At 59.9% G+C, this 17,812-nt stretch overlaps 1 protein-coding gene across 1 annotated transcript; it reads right to left on the minus strand.

Moving 5' to 3' along the window:
• Window positions 1–2,079: 2,079 nt before the first annotated feature.
• LOC311512421 (alpha-tectorin-like) lies at window positions 2,080–13,244 on the minus strand (the record flags this gene model as incomplete). Its single annotated transcript, XM_084613634.1, has 11 exons — window positions 2,080–2,439; window positions 3,716–3,815; window positions 4,425–4,587; window positions 4,952–5,200; window positions 5,947–6,110; window positions 7,025–7,209; window positions 7,947–8,066; window positions 8,786–9,051; window positions 9,984–10,270; window positions 12,490–12,799; window positions 13,231–13,244. The coding sequence occupies 11 exons, from the start codon at window positions 13,242–13,244 to the stop codon at window positions 2,339–2,341; spliced, it is 1,959 nt and encodes a 652-aa protein (XP_084469760.1). The 3' UTR covers window positions 2,080–2,338.
• Window positions 13,245–17,812: the final 4,568 nt, after the last annotated feature.

Genomic DNA, 17,812 nt, shown 5'->3' on the forward strand with positions numbered 1-17,812 from the left:
GGTCATTTGGGAGCCTGGGGACACGGGCCCTGTTTGTCATTGTAGGGCCTGCGATACATGGCGAGGCTGCACCGCTTGGTCGCTGGAGGGCTCTGCACCGGGGCTTGTTATTGCAGCGTTGCTGGCAGGTGCTAAGCTAGGCCAGGGCTGCCCAGGCCCGTGGATTTGTTAGCGAGGGGTTCCTGAGGCGGAGAGCTTCTCATTGCAGAGCTGCTGGGGGGCGGGTCTGTGTAGCTGGGGGAGGGGTTGGTTCGTGTGGGGCTGCTGGGGGGCGGGTCTGTGTAGCTGGGGGAGGGGTTTGTTCGTGTGGGGCTGCTGGCGGGGGGGGTTGTGTTGCTGGGGGAGGGGTTGGTTCGTGTGGGGCTGCTGGCGGGGGGGGTTGTGTTGCTGGGGGAGGGGTTGGTTCGTGTGGGGCTGCTGGCGGGGGGGGTTGTGTTGCTGGGGGAGGGGTTGGTTCGTGTGGGGCTGCTGGCGGGGGGGGGGTTGTGTTGCTGGGGGAGGGGTTGGTTCGTGTGGGGCTGCTGGCGGGGGGGGGGGTTGTGTTGCTGGGGGAGGGGTTGGTTCGTGTGGGGCTGCTGGCGGGGGGGGTTGTGTTGCTGGGGGAGGGGTTGGTTCGTGTGGGGCTGCTGGGGGGCGGGTCTGTGTAGCTGGGGGAGGGGTTTGTTCGTGTGGGGCTGCTGGCGGGGGGGGTTGTGTTGCTGGGGGAGGGGTTGGTTCGTGTGGGGCTGCTGGCGGGGGGGGGGTTGTGTTGCTGGGGGAGGGGTTGGTTCGTGTGGGGCTGCTGGCGGGGGGGGGGGTTGTGTTGCTGGGGGAGGGGTTGGTTCGTGTGGGGCTGCTGGCGGGGGGGGTTGTGTTGCTGGGGGAGGGGTTGGTTCGTGTGGGGCTGCTGGGGGGCGGGTCTGTGTAGCTGGGGGAGGGGTTTGTTCGTGTGGGGCTGCTGGCGGGGGGGGTTGTGTTGCTGGGGGAGGGGTTGGTTCGTGTGGGGCTGCTGGCGGGGGGGGTTGTGTTGCTGGGGGAGGGGTTGGTTCGTGTGGGGCTGCTGGCGGGGGGGGTTGTGTTGCTGGGGGAGGGGTTGGTTCGTATGGGGCTGCTGGCGGGGGGGGTTGTGTTGCTGGGGGAGGGGTTTGTTCGTGTGGGGCTGCTGGCGGGGGGGGGTTGTGTTGCTGGGGGAGGGGTTGGTTCGTGTGGGGCTGCTGGCGGGGGGGGGGTTGTGTTGCTGGGGGAGGGGTTGGTTCGTGTGGGGCTGCTGGCGGGGGGGGTTGTGTTGCTGGGGGAGGGGTTGGTTCGTGTGGGGCTGCTGGCGGGGGGGGTTGTGTTGCTGGGGGAGGGGTTGGTTCGTGTGGGGCTGCTGGCGGGGGGGGGTTGTGTTGCTGGGGGAGGGGTTGGTTCGTGTGGGGCTGCTGGCGGGGGGGGTTGTGTTGCTGGGGGAGGGGTTGGTTCGTGTGGGGCTGCTGGCGGGGGGGGGTTGTGTTGCTGGGGGAGGGGTTGGTTCGTGTGGGGCTGCTGGCGGGGGGGGGTTGTGTTGCTGGGGGAGGGGTTGGTTCGTGTGGGGCTGCTGGCGGGGGGTGGGGGGGTTGTGTTGCTGGGGGAGGGGTTGGTTCGTGTGGGGCTGCTGGCAGGTGGTTTGTTGGGGAGCGCCTGGCAGCTAATTACGGGCGCGGGGGCACCCAGTGCAGGGACGCCCAGTCGTGGAGCCCCCGGCCACCCCTGCCGCAAGGGGACTGGCAGCCCGAGCCCCGCTCCCAGGGCGGGCGAGGGGCCCAGGGCCAGTCACAGGCAGCCGCGGAGCCTCCCCCACCCCCCACCAAAGACGGGTCCGTTCATCATCCTCATGTCACAGAGGAGCAGAGAGGCACCCAGGGGAAAGGACCTGACCAAGGTCACAGCCAGAGCTGGATCAGAACCCAGGAATCCTGGGTCCTAGCCCCACCCCCCACTCTGACCATCAGACCCCCTCCCCTCCCAGAGCTGGAGAGCGAACCCAGGAGTCCTGGCTCCCAGCCCCCTCCCCTGTTGTGGCGAAGCCAGGCTACTAGTCACAGCCCAGAGAGTCTCGCACTCACTTTATTCACCCCGTACCGTAGCGGGGGGGGGGGGGGCAGGCAGGCTCGGGGCACTGGGATTCCCTTGGTTCTCCCAGGCTCCTCCTTCACCTGCTAGGGCTGTGGCCTCACTGGGTCCCCGTGAGGGTGCTGGGGGGCAGGGGACCAGCTCAGCCCCTCTTCCCAGAGCACTGACTGGCCGCCTGCCTGCCTGGCCACCCCCTGCCTGCCCTCCCAGGGCTCCCTGAGGCCTTGCACCTCGAACCCCCTGCCCAGGCCTGGCCCTGGGCCCCGGCTCAGGGGGCTCCAGCAAGGAGCAGGCAGGAGGAGCTGAGCAGCAGCTGCAGGAGTGGGGAGCAGGTGGGTGAGTCAGGGCTCCCGCTGGCCAGCTGCAGACCTGCAAAGAGAGAGGCAGAGATGTCATTTCACATCACCGGGGGGGAGGGGCGCTGTGAGGGGCAGATTCCCCCCTGGGCTGGGGTCCCAGCAAGGGCCTGAGCCACCAGGGATGGGGGAGTGGATCAGAGAGAGGGGGAAAAAGCCAGGCCCATAAGGCGCTTGGCCTGAGGGTGGCACGATAACGAGACCCTGCATGGCTGGTGCCCCTCACTCCTGACCCGCAGCCCCTGCTATCCCAGCCCTGGGCTCCCCCCAGCTCGGCCGGTGCCCCTCACTCCTGACCCGCAGCCCCTGCTATCCCAGCCCTGGGCTCCCCCCAGCTCGGCCGGTGCCCCTCACTCCTGACCCGCAGCCCCTGCTATCCCAGCCCTGGGCTCCCCCCAGCTCGGCCGGTGCCCCTCACTCCTGACCCGCAGCCCCTGCTATCCCAGCCCTGGGCTCCCCCCAGCTCGGCCGGTGCCCCTCACTCCTGACCCGCAGCCCCTGCTATCCCAGCCCTGGGCTCCCCCCAGCTCGGCTGGTGCCCCTCACTCCTGACCCGCAGCCCCTGCTATCCCAGCCCTGGGCTCCCCCCAGCTCGGCCGGTGCCCCTCACTCCTGACCCGCAGCCCCTGCTATCCCAGCCCTGGGTTCCCCACAGCACGGCCGGTGCCCCTCACTCCTGACCCGCAGCCCCTGCTATCCCAGCCCTGGGCTCCCCCCAGCACGGCTGGTGCCCCTCACTCCCGACACACAGCCCCTGCTATCCCAGCCCTGGGCTCCCCCCAGCACGGCTGGTGCCCCTCACTCCCGACACACAGCCCCTGCTATCCCAGCCCTGGGCTCCCCCCAGCACGGCTGGTGCCCCTCACTCCTGACCCGCAGCCCCTGCTATCCCAGCCCTGGGTTCCCCACAACAGCGCGGCTGGTGCCCCTCACTCCCGACCCGCAGCCCCTGCTATCCCAGCCCTGGGCTCCCCCCAGCTCGGCCGGTGCCATTCAGCACGGCTCTGTGGGTCTCTCTGCACCAGAGACCAGCCAATTGGCTGGTCCGACACATGGCCAAATGGGGGCTCCTGGCCCCAGGGCAGACGCCCCAGACTCCTGCTCTGATCTCGGGGCTGAAAAGCTGCGTGTCCCCTGCCCTCTACTGCCGTGTCCTGGGACTGCAGGTAAACTCACTGAGCAGCTGTCCCTTGCACACTCAGCTGGGTGCTCCCAGCCCCAGGGAGACCCTGAGCGTCAAACCCAGATGGCATCTGGCAGCACCAGAGCCTGCGCCAGCTGCAAATCACCTTGGTCGGCAGCTTCGTCGTACTTCAGGAAAGGACCAGCGGACACAACCCCCGATGGAGGCTTCCTGCCCTGCACAGCAGAGCCCGGCCTGGCGCAGTGCTGCAGGAGGAGAACAGAGCCTTGTCACCGCACTGAGCACTAGGGGGCACTCTGGAGTCACCCAGCACGGGGGTAGCAAGAGGCTCCTTGGCACAGAGGCTCAGACAGCACTGCAAAGGACCTTGCAGCCTGTTTATGTGGGAATGCAGCCACCTCTGGGGAGGGGCAGCTGGGTCCCAGCCACATGGCAACGCTGCTGGGGACAGCTTGCCTGGCACTGGGATGCAGCCACCTCTGGGGTGGGACAGCTGGGGCACAGCAGCATGAGAGTGCTGCACGGGACGGCTCACAAGGCACAGGGATGCACTGCAGGCCCCATCCTACCACACAAGGGTGGCAGGAGCTGCTCCCCTCTACACCAAGGGGGTTTCCACAGTCACACTCAGCCCCACATCTGGACAGGGCCCTGGTCTGGGTTTGTCCCTTGGTGCTGCATGTGGACCAGGCTGAGAGCACGGTCTCTTGCCCACCCAGGGCTGCCCTGTGCTGCACCAAGCCACTTAGCACCACTGGGGAGGTTTCCCAAGGAGTCTCAGAGCAGATCCCCTCCCTAGTGTGGAGGGGGAGGGTCCCATTACCCCTGGCTCGTCTGCCCACGTGCTCACTCACCATGGTGCATGTGGCCGCCTGGGGGCTGCAGAGCCGGACCCGGCAGTGCAGATACACCAGCTCTAAGTCTGGGATGAACTCGAAGACATTGAAGGAGAAGCGGCTGATGGTGGAGACGCCGTCCTCCTCGATTGTCACTGTGCCATCTCGCAGGCTGGGGCACCTGGGTGAGGGACAGGGCACAGGGGTCAACCAGACATGGCACTAAACAGCAAGCAGCAGGTTGGACACTGTTAGCCAGCTCTACTTGGCTACTGCAGGTTCCTCCCTGCCCAGCGTAGTGTTAGAACCCAGAAGTCGGGACTTTCAGCCTCCTCACCCCAACCCACCATGCCCCATTCCCCTCCCAGAGCTGGGCATAGAACCCAGGAGTCCGGACTCCCAGCTCCCCCTTCTAACCCACTAGGTCTCACGCCCCTCCCAGAGCCAGGGATAGAAGCCAGGGGTCCTGTCGCCCAGACCCCCTGTTCTGTACCCCACATCCCCTCTCTGCTAGGTGATGTGAAGCAGAAGGGCCAGCTGCTCACTGGTTGGTGATGAGATCCCATCGGATGCTGGAGGAGGGGTCTCGGTCCGGAGTGGCCCAGCACGATGACAAGGTCAGCACAAAGTGGCTGGGGTCCAACCCCGAAACCCTGATATCCACGTAGACCCTGTGGTTGACAGTGAGTGGGATGGGGCTCTGGGTGAAGGGTTTGCTGTATCGAGGGTCTTGGTACAGGACCATGGTAGTCAGGTAGCTCCCTTGGCCGGAGGGGAGGGTTGTGTTAACGACACTATGGAAGAAGGTGAGAACAGAAGAGAGAGACAACACTCGATGGAGGCTAGAGAAGAAAAGTAACGTGTCTGCGGCAGGGTGGGGCATTAGTGGCACCAGTGGGCAAATGCAGCTTTAAGAGGTTGTGGGAACTGATGAAGTGCCAGGAGCTGCAAGGAACGGGGGGCAGGAACCAGCATGGTGCAAAGGGGCAGGAGAATAAGGGGTCACAGGAACCAGCACGGTTCAAGGGTACATGGGAATCAGCAGGGTGCTAGGGGAAGTGGGAACCAGAGGTCACAGGACCAGTGTGAGCAAGGGGATGTGGGAACAAAGGGGCATGTGAACCAGAGTGGTTCAAGGGGATGTGGGACCAAGAGTCATAGGAATGGCACAGTGCAAGGCAGGTGCACCCAGGGGTCACAGGAATGGTGCGGTGCAAGATAGGTGGATTCAGGGGTCATGGGAACCAGCACAGCGCTAGAGGGGCGGGACCCAGGGGGTTGCAGGAACTGGCACAAGGGGGCAGGACCCAGGGGTCGTGGGAACCGGGGCAGCCAAAGCGGGGCGGGACCCAGGGGTGGTGGGAAGTGGTGCTGTGCAAGGAATCCTGCGAAGCCGCAGGGTGGAAGCAGTGCTGTGGGGTGTGAGGTGGGGCACTGAGGGCCAAAGGAGAAGGCTGCTGGGGGCTCTCGAAATCAGCAGCAACAGGTGGCACTGAGGAGGGGCGCCCAGTCTCCTGCTGGCTCCTGCGGCCCTACTCACTCCTGTATGGGCTGGATGGCCATTGGGACGGACAGGTTGAAGCTCAGTGGCTGGGCGCAGGAGAAGTGCAAGAAGAGGAGCCTGTCCCGGCTGATCACCCCTCCATAGGCGTTGCCCACCCGGCCCTGCACCTCGTTGGAGTAAGTGGCATGGGTGGCATTGACCTGTGGGGGCACAGAAGCAGCAGCAGTGGTGAGAGTCGAATCCCTCCATGCCCAGGATCCACGTCACTCTTCCCGCCACGACAGGGCACCCGTGGCCCTGGCACACTCCTCTTTTGCACAGAACGCACATCACTTGTCACCGCCCTTCTCTCTCCTACCCGCCTGGTGAGTGCCCACTGGACTGGGGGAGGGGGGTGCATGCCAGAGCGGGGGGGCCAGCGTGTTGACTCATGTTTGAAGATGTGCTTGGCTGTGTGACCCTATGGAGGTGAGCATCCTCATGCAGGCACTCGTGTGACACCATGTCGGCGTGCCCTGCTGCAGGTGTGGGACGGTGTGTAGGGATGACTCGTTCCAGTGGGTGTGGGTTTGTGCGTGTGAGAGCTAGTCTGTGGGGGCAGGGGGCGGTCTGGATATGTGGAAGCGTGTTCGGGTTTGTGTCTATGCACCGGTGGCACTGTGCATGTGTGCCGGGGGCAGTGTGTTGGCAGGGGATGTGCACAGCGCCATGGGTTGGTACGTGTGGGGGTGTACATGTGGCCACGTGTTTGTGCACATGGCTGTGTGCTGCTGCATATTCATGTGGCCATGTTTTGGTAGGCGCATGTGGGTGTGTTACGTGGTCATATGTTGGTGCACGTGCACATGGCTGTGTGCTGGTCGGGGTGCACAGGTGTGCACATGGCCATGTGTTGGTACATGTGGCCGCGGACGGGGCGGGGCAGGGCGGGCGGGCCCGTGGCCGCGGACGGGGCGGGGCGGGCCCGTGGCCGCGCGCGGGGCGGGGTGGGGCGGGCGGGCCCGTGGCCGCGGGCGGGGCGGGCGGGCCCGTGGCCGCGCACGGGTAGGCTGGTAGGAGTGGGCGGCCGTGCCCGTGGCCGCGCGCTGTGACCAGTCGCCAGCCTCCTCCTCACCGTCACTGTGGTCCCGCAGCTCTGTTGTGTGCTGTCGAAGTAGAAGACAAGTCTCTCCCTGACGAGGGTGCCGGTGCAGCTGGGGTCAGCCAGGTGCAAGGCCTCCGAGGGGAAGCCGTCGGAGAAGAGCAGGCAGCGGGACAGGGACACTGAGCTGTTACCGCCACTGCAGGCCAGCTGGTAGTCTGGAAGGGAAGTGAGAACAGGTACATGGCAGGGACCGTCCCACGGGGCCTCTCTAGGCATGGCTGGGGCTGTGCCCTGGTTCCTGGCATGCCAGGCGGAGACCAGCTGCGCTGCGGAGCTGCAAGCCCACAGGACAAGAGGAGACTCTCCGTGTGCCTGGGAATCCCACGTCAATGAGATCTCCGAGAACTCGCCCACTGTGGCTGAGAGGCCAGGCACGCGCTGGGCACTGCAGGGAGACCCCTAACAGCCAGGATTGGGAGCCAGCTGCAGAGGGGGAGCGGGCAGACGACGGGGGCTTGGAGGGGGAGACAGCTGGCTCCCAGTCTGAATCTGGAGGTCCCACCTCCTCCCCTCCCCCAAGCAGCCTCGCCTTCTACCCTGTTTTCCGCCTGGGATGACAAAGGCTCAGGACATTTAGGAGACACATGGGGAGCTGGGGCCAGAATCAGAGCCCAGAGTCACCTGTGTTGCCAACTCTTTCCCCAGAACAACCCCATGCCAAGCTCCTTGCCCCCTGCTCTTCGGCTCAAATCACTGCCCTCACACTGTGTGATGAGAGAAGTAACCTTGGGAAATCTGCTGTCCCAGTGCTGCCCCAGTTCACTGAGCCACGGCATTCGCGGCAGACATAGCCCGGCCGGCGATGGTTCCCCTGGAAAGCATGGATAGATTTCCGTGCCTTGAGTGTCAGCGGAAATCTGGACAGAGGAAGGGACCAGAAATTGCTCTTTACCATAGTCAGCCACTTGGATGGGCTCAGAAGCTCTGTAGCAGTAACAGCCCCATCTCCCTGCCTGCTCTCCACACCACTCGTTCTCCCCGCAGGCCAGAGCAAGGCACGGGTCACTCGCAGCTGCAGAGGGAATCAGAGTTTAGCAGCAGCAAAGCCGGCCTGTTGATTGTATCTGCAGCTGTTCTCTGATCTGCCCAACCCCCTGTATTTCTAAGGGCAACCTCTACGTCTCTCGAGCCTTTCCAGTTCAACGCATCAAAAACCACTTTGCAAATTACACAGAGTTCCCACAGCTCATGCTGGCATACAGCCTCCCCTGGGCTGGGTGCAGGCAGCAGATTAATAGCCCAGGGACCGCTCATTGGGGCTGAAACATGGCCACTTCTGGGGAGGGGCACAGCGGCAGGCTAGCAGCCACAGAGCAACGCAGCTCTGTCAGCGCTGACATGCAGCCAGTTCAGGAGTGGGGCCCAGCGGTTGTTTTAGCAGCCACACAAATACTGTACAGGGATTGTTCCCGCGGTGCTGCAATGCAGCCACCCCTGGGGTGAGGTGCAGCCACTACGTGACAGCCCACGGAAACGCTGCACAGTATTTGTGGCAGGAAGGGAAGGAGAATCCTTGTTTGAGGACGGAGGAGGAAGAATGTAAATACCCAAATGGGGATGTGACTAGGACAAAACCCAAAAAGGGTTTTAATGACTACGGGGGATCAGGTCATTGGCTTTATGGCTCCTCCACAATTTCAGGCTCAATCTCAATATTGCCAACACCTCACACTCCCAAATTCCCCAACCCAGTGCTCTCCCCCCGGGCCTGCAGGTGGGACTGGTGCTCACGGCACTGCGCAGATGATCTCCACGCGCCAACACGTATCCCCTGAAGGCTGCACAGCTCTTCGTAGGAGGCGATGGCCATGCACAGCATCCCATTGGCCGTCCCGTAGTGGCATATGTCGTACAGGCAGGAGGAGTAAAATGGGGCAGGGTCCACATGCCAGTGGCACTCGGCAAACGGTCCCGATTGGCTAGTCAGGGTCCCGCAGAGCTCTTCAAACTCCAGGGGGTCGCTGCAGGGCTCGGGGGAGCCGGTGTCATCCAAACACCTGGAGCAAAGGGAAGTTAGCAGTACTCATGGCAGGGCAAAGGGACTGGCTCTCTCTAGTATCACCTAGGGAGTGGGGGAGAGGGATAGCTCAGTGGTTTGAGCATTGGCCTGCTAAACCTGGGGTTGCAAGCTCAATCCTGGAGGGGGCCATTTAGGGATCTGGGGCAAAAATTGGGGATTGGTCCTGCTTTGAGCAGGGGGTTGGACTAGATGATCTCCTGAGGTCCCTTCCAACCCTGATCTTCTATGAGTGTCTGACCCGCCCCTCCCAACCCCGCCTCCTACCAGGGGACCTTCAGAGCTCAGTAGTAAGCTTTGCCTCCCAGTAACATGCACTGGACCAACCTACAGCGCATCTCCCAGGGCCACTCCAGCTTGTGATTTCTCATGCACACGAATAAATGAGGCCCAGCTGTAGGTGAGGGGATGGGACTCGGGTGAGAGGCAGGGGTGGGGAAAGAGGAGCCTGTCACAACATACGTGCAGACATGCACACGGAGGCACACACACAGATTCATAGGCACACCCAGACACACGCATACAGGTCCTGCCCTCAACCTACAGTGAAGTGAACAGGAAATAATTAGTTTTTAAAGAGTAATTGACTAACAGTTTGTCACCTTCTCTCTCTGCCCCCACCTGCTCCATTCATCTGTTCAGCCAGCTCTCCCACCTCACTCCACTCCGTTCATCTGCCCGTCCCACCAGGAACAGGCCTGAGACCCAAACTCATCTCCCACAGGAGTCACCAAGCAGCAGTCCCACCACTGCCAATTTCCAGAGCCTCGTTTGTGAGCTCTGCCTCCCAGCCCAGTCCAGCAGTTTCACTCCCACAACGATCTGTCCCAACACCAAAGCCTCGGTTAATTTCTCTGGTAAACAGCAACCCAACGTCCTCAGGGATCCCACTGCTCCGTCAGGATACCAGACCTGGCCGGGCTGGGCTCAGACTTCCAGGCGTTCCCAAACTCTGCGTCACTCCGGGCTCTCTCCCCGCTGGGCAGGACTTTGTCGTCCCTGCGGATGTCGTTGAAATTCCCACACATCCCGCACAGCCGCGCCCGATACTCCGGGCCCACGCGGACGAACAAAGTGTGGCGGCCATTGAACTGGATCTCCACATTGGCTGGGGTCTGTATGGTCACCAGGTTTCTGATCCTGGTCACACTGCCCAGAGGGCCCAGGGCGTGCGGCAGGCTCACCCTCTCCCCGTTAACCTGAAAGAGCAGAGGACTCAGTGCAGTGAGCACCACCGGGGACACCACCTGCCAGGCGCAAAGCCCCTGGGGGGAGGCCAAAACCTCGCCCTCTGCAATCAGGGAGCCCCTGGCCTGTAACAGCCCTGGGGGCACCAAGCCACCAGGGCTGAGTTTAAGGGCGGGAGGGGGCTGGAAGGAAAGACGTTCAGCAGGTTCTAGGTTGAGGCCCCGAAAGCTGATTTCACTCCTCAATATTTATGTATATTGTAGGGGCGCCTTTGAGCCCAGTGACAGGCCAGGACCCCTGCCCCTGCCCCAAGAGCCGTCTCTTCCCAGCAGAGCTAAGGCACATTCTAGCTCCTGACGGGAGTCCTGGCCCCACACAGACCCAGCTGCTAACACAGCCCCCCTGAAATCCGGATGCCGACTAGTGCCACTTCAGTGCCGTCAATCCTCCCATGCCTTCCCTACACCACGCAGGCCTGCCCAGGAAGGACAGACGCTCTCCTGCAGCGCACTGGGAACAAATGCATGGAGCGGCTCAGTTTCTTGCAGCGCTAAGGGCCATGGGACATGCCCAGAAGTCTTAGCGCCACAGACCGGGGCGCTGGAATGGGGGGGGGGCTCAGGGGGCCATGGCCCCCCTCACTTTTTACTGGCCTTGAGGCCGAGCGATAGGCTTGAGGGGCGGAGAGGAGCGAGCAAGGGGGTCTTGGGGGGAAGAGGAGGGCGGTGCAGCAGCAGGCCCTTGGGGGAAGAGATGGTGCAGGGCTGGTGGCTCAGGGGGCAGGGCCACGGTTCGGGCACTTGTGGCCCCCCACTTTTAGGGTGCTTCTGCCGTTCCTGCCGAGGCTCGGGCGCTGGCGTGCTGTTTTGCAGCATGGCTGTTCTCATGCGAGTGTCGCTGCCTGGGGGAGCCCTCAGTAATCTATAATCCAGCGCAGACCTGAGCCCTGCCAGCAGGTGAGCAAATTGTGCCACCCCTAGAGAGTCAGTTTAAGGCCAGAAGGGACCATGAGATCCCCATCCGACGTCCTGGATCTTCCTGGGCAGCCGCCCACCGACCCACCAACACAGAGCAAACGAGGCCAGCAGGAGACTCAACTGCTCCATGCCACAGGCAGGGAATAGGAGGGACCAAAGTGTACCGGTGCAATGGCAGAGCAGTGACCCAATGACATACAGGTGCCTCGTCTAGCAGGCGAGTGGGGACCCCGATGACTAATTCAGTTTGCAAACACCAGGTGCTGAGGGGACAGGTCAGAGCCCCCGGGGTTTCGGAACAGCCACCCAGGTGCTGTTAACCTCCCCACTTTAAATAAGATCATTGAGTTATTTACCCATGTCGCGCTCTGCCGGGGGAGCAACGCTCACTAATGGAGCAGGTGGGGAGGGGCTCCTTGGGCCTGGGATCCCCTGGGGAGCAGCATTCACTAGCAGGGGCTGTGCTGGGGTCGGGGGAGGGGGCTGGGATCCCCTGGGGAGCAGCGTTCACTAGCAGGGGCTGTGCTGGGGTCGGGGGGGGGCTGGGATCCCCTGGGGAGCAACATTCACTAGCAGGGGCTGTGCTGGGGTTGGGTGGGGCTGGGATCCCCTGGGGAGCAGCGTTCACTAGCAGGGGCTGTGCTGGGGTCGGGGGGGCTGGGATCCCCTGGGGAGCAGCGTTCACTAGCAGGGGCTGTGCGGGGGTCAGGTGGGGCTGGGATCCCCTGGGGAGCAGCGTTCACTAGCAGGGGCTGTGCTGGGGTCGGGGGAGGGGGCTGGGATCCCCTGGGAGCAACGTTCACTAGCAGGGGCTGTGCTGGGGTCGGGGGGGCTGGGATCCCCTGGGAGCAACGTTCACTATCAGGGGCTGTGCTGGGGTCGGGGGGGGCTGGGATCCCCTGGGGAGCAGCGTTCACTAGCAGGGGCTGTGCTGGGGTCGGGTGGGGCTGGGATCCCCTGGGGAGCAGCGTTCACTAGCAGGGGCTGTGCTGGGGTCGGGGGGGGCTGGGATCCCCTGGGGAGCAGCGTTCACTAGCAGGGGCTGTGCTGGGGTCGGGTGGGGCTGGGATCCCCTGGGGAGCAGCGTTCACTAGCAGGGGCTGTGTTGGGGTCGGGGGGGGCTGGGATCCCCTGGGGAGCAGCGTTCACTAGCAGGGGCTGTGCTGGGGTCGGACAGGGAGGGCTCTCTGGGGCTGGAGCTCCTGCTCTTGAGAGAGTTGATGGAAGCCCCTTTCAAATGCCTCCACCCTCACCTCAGCAGCCTTGCTGTCCCCCAGGACAATGTGAGTGTCCTGATCCCCTTTCTCGAGCCAGACGTCCACCCGGGAGACGAAGGAGACCCGGCGATTCCTGCGGTGCCTGTTTGTGGCCACCACCCGGAAGGAGAAGTCGAGGGAGGAGTTGCAGGTGTGCGAGATCTCGTAGGCGCATGTGCCCTGGAAATGGGCCACTGCCCCATCGAAGGTGAAGTAGTGAGGGTCCCCTGTCACCGTGCAGGTGGTCAGCTGGCTCTGGCAGCCCAACTTCCCGTCCTTCACAGCACACCGCTGGCTGGGGTTACAGCTGGCGGGGACACAGTGAAAATTTAAATGGCCATCACAGCTGCACCTTTCCTGGCAACCGGAGATCCAGACCCGGTCCCCAACCTGCAGGGGTAACAGACAGAAACCAGTCAGCAGAGTGTAACTGTAGAAGGAAGCATGGGTGGAAAGAAGGGAAATACCCCAAATTGTAAGACAGAGATTTGATCCCAGTCCGAGAAGGTGCTGCAGGTGACAGGTGACTCGCCCCTTAAAGGCTGGGGCTAGTCAGCCCTGGCGACAGAACGAGGCCCACCAGGGGTGAATTGGGTTGTTCTCTAGAAAGGGCAGCCATGGCTGCAGCCAAGGGGGAAGCTCAGGGAGCTGTGAGAGTCTGCAGAGAAGGAGGAAAGGCACCTACCAGGAAGACCAGGGGAGTTGGTCCTGGCAGCGAAGCCTGGGAGAGACCCTGACCAAGCAGGGTCCATGCTGGGGTCAGAGGAGTGGGGGGCTGGGATCCCCTGGGGAGCAGCGTTCACTAGCAGGGTCTGTGCTGTGGTTGGGGGGGTGGAGGGGCTGGGAAGAGCTGTAAAAGGCCTGGAGGGAGGAGGAGAAACCCTGCATTGTGTGGACTTAGCAATGGATTCTGTTTGGGATTTTGATTTTTATTTGTGGTTCTTTTACATTAATAAACCTAGTCCCCAAGGAGGGGCATTTTCAACCAAGCAAAAACCTGAAGGGAAGTTTTATTGGAACAGTCTAAGAGGGGAAACTGAGGCAGGCTGCCTGTAGCATGATCCTAAATCATGAGGGGGGTGCATGGGAGTTGGCTGGCCCAGGTACATGGGTAGATTAGCACATCCACATGAAATCCCATTTGCTCTACAAGGGTGCACTTAGGCCATGCAGATGTCGGCTGTATCCCCTGGTTAAAAGATCTGGTGATGTGACTGAAGCAGCCACAGAGGTGAGTGAAGTAATGTTGGCCTAGCACAGAGTTTATCCAAATTTCTCTGGGGCTTTCCTTGTCAATTTGACACCTCCCACAGGGCTCAGTAGCAGAGCTGGTCGGAAAACGGGATTTCCGTTCCATGTGAAAGTCCAACATTTGGACCTTAGTTTTCATTCCGAACTGAGCTAAAAGCTGAAGTTTCCTGCAAAATAAAAATTCCAGAAAAATGGATTTGGAGCCATCAAAATGTTTTGTTTGGGTTATGTCAAATTGTATTGTTTCACTACGATAAAAACATTTTGTTTAGATCATGTCAGAACCTCATAATACCTTTATCACAATAAATATTATAAAGGTGAAGGCATTCAGAGAAATAGGTCCCTGTATGTCAAAATGAAATGAACCAGCTGATGAAGTAGCCAATGCAGTTTTTTGAAATCGACATGTTCCCACAAAACATTTTGATTTTGACAAAAAACAGTGAAAACTGCATTTTCTGATGGAAAAAACCCTTTTTCCAAAAGGTCTCCTCAGTACACCGGAGCCAGGAAAGCACCTGCCAGGAAACTCACCGGGTAATGCAGCCCGTTGCGCACGCAGCCGCACTCCTTCTCTGGAACGCAGCTGGCCCCGCTGCGCAGGTACCCGTCGGTACAGAAACAGCCTTCGGCACACAGGTGGCTGCAGTGAGCCTGGACCAAGCTGCGTGCACAGGAGTCCCGGCAGGCGGGCTCGCAGAGCTTGTAGTGACTGTGTGCTGGGCATCCTGGGTCTGGCAAACAGGAAGGAGCAGGAAGAGAAAAGATCCAGTGTTAATCCTGGGGAGAGGCACTTAAGAGTTTCCAGAACAAGATATGAAAAGGCCCCAGCTGGGGAGCCCAGAATTCACACCAGGGGCTAGAGGGTCTTGGCAGTCCTGCCCAGTTCAGGATGTTTCCGGGAGATGAAACCAGTGAGCAAAGCCACTAGGGCAGGGCAGGAGAACTTTGCTAGACACCTACCAGCCAGGGGGCTAAACCAGCTAGTAGGTACAAAAGAAGCATCCCATCCTACCCCCACCCACTACTGCAAGGCACCAGGGCAACACTCTGGTAGGAAACCGTCCCCCACCTGCTGGCAAAGGGAGCTTGGATTCCTACCAGGGTGCTGTCTGTGGGCTCCACCTTTTGTAACAACTGCTGACATTGGCATCTGATAAATGTGAAGCCTCCCTTGCAGAATGCTGGAAAGGAATCATAGAATATCAGGGTTGGAAGGGACCCCAGAAGGTCATCTAGTCCAACCCCCTGCTCGAAGCAGGACCAATTCCCAGTTAAATCATCCGCTCGCACTCTTGCTCCCTCTATTTCCTTCTCCTCTTCCTCAACTCAGGTATCCTTGGACTGGGGGGCTCCTGCCTCTCCTCCTCCCCTGGCAAATAGCCCTGGTGCCATTTTTCTCAGGCAGCAGGTGGGTAAAACTGACCTAAATTTGGTCGTTCTGTTGACGGAAGCTCAAGCTAAGCTGGGATTTGGCCACTGATGTGAAGCTGGTGGCAGCTGGGCACTCACTACTGGGATCAGATGTTTGCGGAACAAGCACTTGAGTTCTGTGTTCTTAGGAGCCAATGGCTCCTGGCAGGTGGCGCCATCAGAATGTGGCGACATCTCAAGTCGCAAATGAGATACTTTCCATTTAAAAAGCAAACGCAAACTTGGTCTCTGCTTACCACAGAAAGACTCGCTCCTCCAAGGTGAGATGGTGACATTCGCTCTCTGGCAGGCGGCTGCGTATGTCTGAATGGACTGGCACAGGACACTGCTCTCCCCTCCTGACACACACAGGTCAAAGATGCAATCAGACAGATAGGGGCCTGGGTCAATCTGGGAGTGGCAAGAGGCGAACGGCCCATTGAGATCCTGGATCACCCAGCACCGGGACTTGGACTGCACCAGACTTTCCTCCTCTTCGCACCCAGGGCAGGAATCAGAGCAGCCGTTGTCACAGCCAGGGACATCCTCCGACTTCCAGTCTGCAGCGAAGTGGAAGGCGTCCTTCCCTAGGGAGCCGTTACGCGTCACAAAATCATCCTCAGCGGCACCATTGAAGTTCCCGCACAGCCCGCAGGTCTGACCTCGGTACTCAGGAGCGAGGCTGACAAAGAGGCTGTGGGCCAGGTCGTAGCTCACACTCAGCCCAAAGGGAGTCTGCAGTACTGTATACAGCCCATGCTGATAAATGGCAACTCCTAGTGTTTTCACATTCACTGGGAGGGTCACCGTCACTCCAGCGATCTGATTGGGAGAAAACAGCACCAAAGAGATTAATCCGGGGATGGATCCCTCACACACTGTAAAACAACAGGACAGTAGCATGCAGAGTTTGTGATGGGTGAGGAGTTTAGGGAAAATCCCACTGTAATCTGCTCAGGACAGAGCTATTAACCAGCTTCTCCCTGTAGCTGTGTATTGTTGTATTGGCCATTTAAACTGGATAACACCCAGCACAATTTTCTGTAAGAATCAACCCTGGAGCATCTGAAGGGGGAGGTGTGGGCAGGGAGGGTGTAGGTAGGAGAATTAAGCTTGGATGTCTTTTTGTTTTGTAAAAAGAAAAGGAGGACTTGTGGCACTTTAGAGACGAACAAATTTATTAGAGCATAAGTTTTCATGAGCTACAGCTCACTTCATCAGATGCATACGCATCCGATGAAGTGAGCTGTAGCTCACAAAAGCGTATGCTCTAATAAATTTGTTCGTCTCTAAAGTGCCACAAGTCCTCCTTTCCTTTTTGCGGATACAGACTAACACGGCTGCTACTCTGAAACCTTTTTGTTTTGTGTTTGTATAGCACGTAGCACAACATGACTAGGGCTCCTAGGCCCACAGCCATACGAATAATGAAGACATCTTTCCCCTTCCTTTTTAATTTCTATTGCATAAAAACGACGGGGGTAGGGAAGGATGCACAGTAAGGCCATGCCAGGGAGTGCAAAGCTTCGGGGTGTATGCGCAAGCCAAACTACACTCCCTCGGGCATATGCCGGTTCATGCAGCCTTTAATCACTGCTTCTCATCATTCAACCTTCTTAGATACAGTATCCACATGTGGCCTTCCTCTCCCAGAGCGTACTGACCTTTGTGTGCCAGGCGGGGTCCATGAAAGTCATTCGTATGCCAGATGTGAATCAAACTGAGCACTGGCCTCTTTCATTTCCCACCTGAGCCCTGCTTTACGATGTGGCCTGAAGAAGACCTGGCACAATCCATTCCATGTGCACCCGAGTAGGTGGCACTGTCATTTCCACCTTGGCCAGTGCGCTCCTCTGAACGCTATACAGCTGAGACCGTGTAAAGCACCGCTTTCTTTGGTTTGGGGCATTGATAAAAGGAGCAAAATCATCCCGTGGGGACTGAATGTGGGTGAGGGGCCATTTTCAGACTACTAAAGAGCTAATTTCATCCATACTCTCCAAGACAATTCTCCTCAATGGCGACTAGTGCCCAGGTCAATTTCACTCTTCTCTCCCCAGCTGCTTTGACACTAGACATGCTCAAATCAACTCTGAAATAACTGTTGGTAACAGGCAAATTCTCGGGGGGGGGGGGGTTCATTCTTCTTGTTTGGATAAATAGCTAAGCTTTTTCAGATCAAATGTTACCCCAGCAGTTCGCCCTCAGGCAGAGATAGGCATGGAGTATGTCTACACAACCACTTATGTCCGAAAAACTTATTTCACTCAGGGCTGTGAAAAAAACTCCCCCTTGACTGACATAAGTTACACTGACACAGGCTCTGGTGAGGACAGTGCTATGTTGGTGGGAGAGCTTCTCGTGCCGACATAGCTCCTGCCGCTGGTTGGGGCTAGTTCCATGATTTCGATGGGCGAGCGCTCTCCTCTCAGCATACAGCAGCTGCATCGGTACAGCTGGGTCACTGTAAGCTTGCTAGTGGAGACATGGCATGAATTGTGACCGTTTCAGGAAGTTCTGAGTGATGGTGCTGGTTAAATCTCCCCAGATGGTGATACCGTGCTTTCCCAGGGAGAACTAGCCCCATGGAATTACCTTGACTGTCCCCTGCTGCCCTCTCTGCAGATGGATCTCAGTCTTGTTCACAAGGACA

Source organism: Lepidochelys olivacea (genome assembly GCF_965140295.1).
Source record: "Lepidochelys olivacea isolate rLepOli2 genome assembly, chromosome: 24".
NCBI lineage: Eukaryota > Metazoa > Chordata > Testudines > Cheloniidae > Lepidochelys > Lepidochelys olivacea.